This window comes from Cyprinodon variegatus, unplaced genomic scaffold (genome assembly GCF_000732505.1).
Source record: "Cyprinodon variegatus isolate N-32 unplaced genomic scaffold, C_variegatus-1.0 Scaffold743, whole genome shotgun sequence".
NCBI lineage: Eukaryota > Metazoa > Chordata > Actinopteri > Cyprinodontiformes > Cyprinodontidae > Cyprinodon > Cyprinodon variegatus.
The window spans coordinates 270189-276949 of record NW_015151196.1 but is presented as its reverse complement, the minus strand read 5'-3'; the positions used below and the strand labels follow the sequence as shown (position 1 = coordinate 276949).

Sequence of the window (6761 nt, the reverse complement as noted above, 5' to 3'; positions counted from 1 at the left end):
AAGTGCGCCTTATAGTCGTGAAAATACGGTATATATATATATATATATAGATTTTTTTTTTTTTTATCTTCAAATAACGAAAAAATGAATCTGAAAAAGGTTAGTTTGTTGGCACTAGTGGCCCGTTTTTATGGATAGGCTGAAAGGAAAGGGGGAGAGACAGACCACAGGTCAGATTTGAACCTGTGTCCAGGACTAAGGCCTCCATACATGGGCTGTAAAAACGACTTGCCCCGGGAGATCGGGCGATGGTTAACATTGAGCCCTGCATTACGTCTGCAAAGATACGTCCTGGTCTGGCGTAGGGCCCCAACCAGATGTCAGTGACGCCGCCCCTAAGAGGTCGTGGGCCCATAAGCAACAGCTGTCTCTGCTTACAGATATTTACGCCATTGCCCCATTTATACTATCCTTTTGAAACCGTGCCGAGATCGGCCTGAGCACGGTGACCGAGATAACCATTGAGTGTAAACTGCATGCACAACCGAACCGCGATAAACTGATACTAGTCCATCAGTAGGGCTCGGAGCGGTTCAGTTCTGGCTCGGTTCTCAGATAACAAAGAGCGCATGAGCGGACTGCGTCATCTCCTTACAGTCAGCCTCCGTAATCTTGAAATTTCAGACATTCATAAAAATCCCAGCTTCCCTACCATGACGCATGATTTCCTGTGATGATTCTGCTCTTATTGTTTCCTGCGTCTTTAAACTCTGATCAGACGATCGTTTGTCGTGTCCACTTCCCAAAACCCGACTGTTAAGCAAATTTACCAAAGGGTTCCTTCTTGGCCTGGTTTCTCTGCAAACTTCCTGAATGTTACAGGTGCCGCCAATTATTTAACTCTATAGAGCAGTAGTACCGGAGATCGCCACTAGGAGGCGAGGAACCGTGTTAGCGTGGTGTGTAAACGGTCGTAAGGAACTGAGCTCGGCACGGATCGGTTTTCAGAGCGAAGTGGCTAATATCAGTGCAAGCTCGCCGGAATTTGGCAGCGGGTGTAACGGCGACCAAATAACGGAGGAAACACGTTCCACCAAAAGTCAGTTCTGCTGTTTGTAAGATCATCGTCACGCTGATAGAAAATCATAAATTGAAAATAAAAAAAAAAGTATTAATTCCAAAAGGGAAGATCCTCTTTGGGACGATTTGACTGTAAACAGTCGTATTAAGAAAAGGGGAAATGTTTGATTTTATTTTATGTCATCCTGCTCCACAGAGCTACAGATGGGACGTCACTGTGTCGCCATAGCAACGACTGCTTTCCTTTCCCGTTGAAGGGAAGAGGCTGTCTCATTCTTGTTTCTACCCCTCCACCTTCAATCCAGGCGTCTTCACAGCAGAGAGTGTGTTGATAGTTAAGGGGCGGAGCTTAGGGGTTAGCCTGTTTCTGCATGAAATACCATGACTTCCTGATCTTAATCTCTCAGGTCCAGTTTGTCAAACTGATGTTCACCAGAATAAAGTTTCCACCATTCCACTTTTTATAGTAAAACTTTATTTTCAAATCCAGTGTTTAACATACATGATGTAAAAAAACAAAAAAACAAAATGTCCGCTCCGTCTCCTCTCAGTACACCTGGATGAGACCCGCCCACTCCGCAATAGGCCACACCCCGTTTTCCATCACGTTGCTAGGTGACGACTTCCAATCCCAGCTCTTCACCGGAACGTTCCAGGAGGCGCCGTAGTTTGCCATCACGTAATCCAACGTTTCACAAGGAACACGAACTTTGACCTCTAGAAGCTCCGCCCAGCACAGCGAGAAGGAAGGGAAGACGTACCTGAAGAAAAAGAAACTTTATTTAAAACTTTGGAATCAAACAAACGCAGAGAGAAACACATGATGACAGAAAGCAGAGGATTTCCCACGTTAAAGCGACAGTGGAGGATGTTCTTTGACCATCTAAATAATTGGTCCTCCTAACTGTCAATCATTCTGGTGATGGCCCTCCTACGTGCTCAGCCCCATTTTCAGTCACAGGTGGTGAATCTGACAGTTATTTATGCGAAAAATTAAAAGTTGTGTCAGAATTCAAATACCTAGCCATCCTAACAGACTCTAAACTAACGTTTAAATCCCAGATAAAAAAAAAGGTGCAATAGAGTCAAATTCAATATTATAAATTTCAATTCTATTCAGTTTATTTCTATAGTGCTAATTAATAACACGTCATCAGTGGCGGTTCTAGACCAAATGTACCAGGGGGCCAGGAGGGGGCCAGCGTGTTTTCATGGGGGCCCAGAAAAGCATGAAATAAAAAACACGACAAGGGGTTTAAATATATTAAAAGAGCTACATGAAGTTAAATTTCTATTCAGTTATATTTAATTAAAACTATATCTTTATTAGGGCAATATACATTCATAATTTAGGAATTGTACATATTTTGGGCTTTATTTAAGTTAAAATGACCGTTGTCTATAGAATGAGAATAAGAAATCAAGAAAAAAACTATAAATTCAGCTGTAAAAATTAGAGCATTTTTTAAATTTATTTTGAAAACAACGTTTAGTAACCAAGTAACCATGGCAACCCTGTGTCCAGACCGTCACAGAAGGATACTTGTTAGAGCCGACAGCTGATTGCTACAGCAGCGTCTCCCTGAAGAAAATAGTCTGTCTTATTGAAAATGTTTGGTTCTACAGTCAGTACAGACTTCAAACGGCGCCACCTGGTGGCTGCACCCAGATTAATCCTAACTATACTACAGCCCTGAACACTGAATACGACTTAGCTTCTGATCTAACAGAATAAATGTCATAAATGTCGTGGTTCTTAGCGCTCTCTAGCTAGGTAGAGCCCATTACAAATAAACCATGTTGCTGACAAGTCGCAACATTATGAGCATAAAATTATGAGAATACAATCGTAATATTAGGAGAATAATGTTGTTACATAATAAGTTGCAACATAATGAGAATAAAATTATAATACTAGGAGAAGAAAGTCGTAATATGATGAGAATAAAGTCATCATACCACAACCCGTTTCAGAAAGAAAGCTCTGACCAGCATATATGTACGTTTGCACCATCCTTTCAAAGCTCCGATACTAATTATAGACCCTTTAAGTCGGGCGAAAACAGCACGATTTTTTGCGCTTTTCGGTCCCATTTTACAGTCTAACGACCGCCTCCCCATCAGGAATCGTAAAGTCGCGAGAAAATCAAACATGTTTGAAATCCAGTCGGCCGTCATAAGGTGGTCGTGGGCAAATCGCTCAGTGGGCAAACAAGGATTCTTCTTCTTCCTGTCAGAGGTAAAAACCCAGAAGCATGGCGAGGGTGCAATGAGTGAAATTAAGGTTCTTTCTCTAACATAACAGACCGTAGCAGCCATGTTTGCTCAGCCATGTCTTCGTCCAAATATGTCGTCGCCTTTTCTTTTTAGGGTTTTCAGGTCAAAATTGTAGAAATTGCGAAAGGAAGTGCGTTTCACTCTAGTGAGTAGATCGCATCAGAGCGTCGGGTCGCACAAACATCGTGAGCTGTGAACTTTTAAACCCTGCAGTTTCGTCGTACAGTTTGGGTTTTGCTGCGTTTAATGATTGAAAGAAATCGTTCGGTGTACGCCCGACTTTAAATAACTCGATTAAACATCGCATCACTAAAGGCAGATGTAAACAGGAAGGAAAAGGTTTACTTGAACTTCCTGCCGCTTTTCGCCTGCGTTCCTCCATTCCACACCACGTCTCCTTCTCTGTAGAAGAAGAAAATGTCCAGCTTGACGTCCTCACCCAGAAAGGACAGCTCCAGGCTGTCCTCCACCTGCCCTTCAAAACAAAAGACCTTCAAAATAAAGGCCGACAAGCTTAAAATGAAACGCCGGGTCCAAAGCTACGACCTTTCCAAACTTGTGTTTGAGCGACAGCCCCGCGTCTCTGAAGGCCGCCACCATGTTGGGCCTGAAGTCTGCGATGAAGATCCCGATGTCCACGTCCCGGCTGTAGGAGATGATGCTGCACTGCCGGAACCATCCTGCAGGGGGAGACACAGGGCTATTGAGGGAAACTTTTCGTTTCCTTCATTAAGAGAAGAGGTCTCATGCAGAACCAGCGTTACCCAGACAGGTTCCACTGCTGATCCAGAACGGGACGTCCAGCTGGCCCAGGGTCCGAGCTGCTAAAGTCAGCAACGTCTTCGCTTTCCTGCGGAACTCGATGGCAGCCGCTGAGGAGTCATCAGGGTAAAGCTGCATTCAAACACAGCGAAGAGGGAGAGAGGTCACATGACCGAACACCATGCTGCAAAATAAAACAAAACAAACAAACCTGCAGGAAGCTGCGGGCGTCATGGTAACGGCACTCCAGGAACCGCGCCTGTTCCTGCTGCGTCAGGAAACGGGAAATGTTGCGAGGGATACGAACGTCAAGGCCGTCAATGACTGTGAGGATCAGCTCCGGCCTGCAGGGGGCGACAAAGCACAGTCACATGATCATATACCCCAGGGTATTGATTCGTAGATAATTCCCTGATGATCGGACTTTTCCTTTAACGCCTCGGCTGGTTCAGCTGCTCTTCAAAGGAAACCAAAGGAACTGATGACCTTACCGATCGTAGGCGCCGGCGTGGCGTCCGTAGTCCAGCAGCTTGAAGGGAGCGAAGCTGCGGTCCATGTTGGCCTTTAGACGCAGGGCGCCGTGCCACAGGTAGTTCCCGCTGCGCTCGTACAGGAGCACCACCTGGAGACAAGAACAGGTACTACAGCAAACCCAAAGCACCGTACACACGCCCTTCAACAGAACTCTAACTAGTGACAGACAGACGTGGCTCCACCCACATGGATGATGTAACCGTGGAGGCGGAACAGGAAGTGCAGGGGGATCTCCTCTCCTGACAGGGTGTCCAGACTGCCCAGTCGGGGGTCGTGTCCTCGCACCTCCAGCAGCTCGAAGCCTTTCTGTTCAGCGGCCAATAGGAAGCCGGCCTGACGCGCAGAAACGAAACTTAAACAGGAAGCTTTTTTCCTCGGCTCCCGTCAACACGTCACACTCACGCTGTGCTTCCATTGGTTGGCCTGCAGAGCAAAGGATGCGATTGGCCGGCCGGTGCACAGGAAGCTGCAGTGCGGCTCCCGCGTCATGCGGTCGCGCTGCCGCAGAGCGTCCTGGGAGAGCAGAGCCAGCGCGGCGGTGTCGGCGAGGAACAGAGGCAGCCGGAAGTACTGCGCCAACCCCAGGAACTTCTTCAGGGTCTGCTGCAGAGAGAAGGTCCGGGTCAGGCTCAGACAGAGAGGTGGGACCGGGTCAGAACTGGTTCTAACTCACCCATTGGGCTTGGCTGGAGGTCACATGACCTGCAGGGTTCAGGAGAAGACCAGTGTGCTGCAACACAGACACAGCTTTAGACCTTGGTATACGGAATGGGGAGAGGTGGCCTAGTGATTAGGGATTAGAGCTTAGAATCCTAAGGTTGTGAGTTTGAAACCCACTCTGTACAAAAGACCCATAACGCGTCGAGTCGCAATGCAGCCCACTTATCAGAGTGTAATGACAATAAAACGCTAAAACAAGCAGCACCAGAACTGCTTGTCTTTTTGGCTAATGTGACTAATCTGTATTAGCTTGCTCTAGTATAAATATTGGGTGACAACACTGCCAAAGTTAGATTGGTTGGTTTGACCAAAAAATTGGTTGAACACATAATTTCCAACCCGATTAAAAGCAAAAACTCTGGAAAACTATTATGTTTGAATAAAATGACTAACACCTTTCATTTTGTTCATCGTTGCCCAATTTGCACAAACACTTTCACTGCCTGCTTGAGCTTATTTCACTAAAATGGCAGAAAAACTGAGATTTTTCTCTTCTAAGACATTTTACACATAAAAAAAAGATTTTATTATACACACCAATCATTAACAATTTCAAAAGAGCTTATATGGGGGGAAAAACAAGAAAAACCAAAGCAAAACATCTGATTATATTACTAACTGTAGTTCTGCACTTCACCAGTAGGTGGTGACAGATTCAAATGAGGCATCATGAACTGTGGGGATCGCTGAAGCAATTTAGCCAAACGGTTCAATGATGCTTCATCTCACCGGCATCACCACTGCATCCCTTTCTTCTCTCATCCACAACAGTTTACTTGAGCGGGAAGCCCCGCCTCTCACCTTGCTGACGTAGTTCCGGTAGTAATAGAGCTGGAAGAGCAGGAACGCGCAGCTGCTCACGAGCAGCAGCCCAAACACGAGCGTCCGGTTCACGCGAGGCATCCGGTACCGAGCCGTTCATGGCGTCCGAACCGAGCTGATACAATGAGGCAGCGACGCGAAAAACCGCAAGCCGCCCGCCGCCATCTTTAAAATCCAACAGAGGAGCAGCTCCGCCTATTTCCTGTTGACCCTTCGCAATAAAAGTCCCGACATCCTGTTTTTCACAAATCGTTTAAAAATAATCAAAAACAATAATAAAATAAAAAGAATTTACACAACTACAACTTAATTAATATTTATTGACATGATTAGTGTTTGTTTGGCATAAAAACATAAACTAGCGTGGTTTTAAACACACGGGCCCCCTGACTGCTGCAAACAGGATCCAGCCCAAAGCAGATCCTGAGGGATGAAGCAGGAGAAAATGGATGATAAATTCCCATCTTTTTTTATTTTATTATCTTTAAAGTTACAAAAAGACAGACTCACTGCATTTCAGTAAACTCTACCCTGCCAGCCGAGCTTTGCTAAAACGTTTGGCTTCAAATGCAGTTGTAAATTCTGCTTTTTTTTTTTTGTTTTTTGTTTTTTAGAGGAAGAGGATT

At 45.4% G+C, this 6761-nt stretch overlaps 1 protein-coding gene across 5 annotated transcripts; it reads right to left on the bottom strand.

Moving 5' to 3' along the window:
• Positions 1-1481: 1481 nt before the first annotated feature.
• Positions 1482-6333, bottom strand: fktn (fukutin). 5 transcript variants are annotated; one of them, XM_015395483.1, is made up of 10 exons: positions 6115-6333; positions 5267-5376; positions 4996-5193; positions 4780-4926; positions 4551-4681; positions 4271-4403; positions 4062-4191; positions 3844-3977; positions 3643-3767; positions 1482-1781 (listed from the first exon to the last, which is right to left on the bottom strand). In XM_015395483.1, exons 1-10 carry the CDS (start codon positions 6233-6235, stop codon positions 1568-1570), a joined length of 1443 nt encoding a protein of 480 aa, XP_015250969.1. In that variant the 5' UTR covers positions 6236-6333; the 3' UTR covers positions 1482-1567. The 5 variants fall into 5 exon arrangements, with proteins under 5 accessions (XP_015250969.1, XP_015250970.1, XP_015250971.1 ...); XM_015395484.1 differs by having other exon boundaries at positions 4996-5196; positions 5267-5323; XM_015395485.1 differs by having other exon boundaries at positions 5267-5323.
• Between the last annotated feature and the right edge of the window lie 428 nt (positions 6334-6761).

What these genes read in the sequence shown, in the direction of transcription:
- fktn (XM_015395481.1), bottom strand. Translation starts at nt 6,235, where the DNA reads ATGAACGGCTCGGTACCGGATGCCTCGCGTGAACCGGACGCTCGTGTT. An exon ending in CAGCAGTGGAACCTGTCTGG is followed by an intron (nt 3,978 to 4,061) that starts GTAACGCTGGTT and finishes CTCCCCCTGCAG; the next exon opens with GATGGTTCCGGCAGTGCAGC. An exon ending in AAAAGCGGCAGGAAGTTCAA is followed by an intron (nt 1,782 to 3,642) that starts GTAAACCTTTTC and finishes CTTTTTCTTCAG; the next exon opens with GTACGTCTTCCCTTCCTTCT.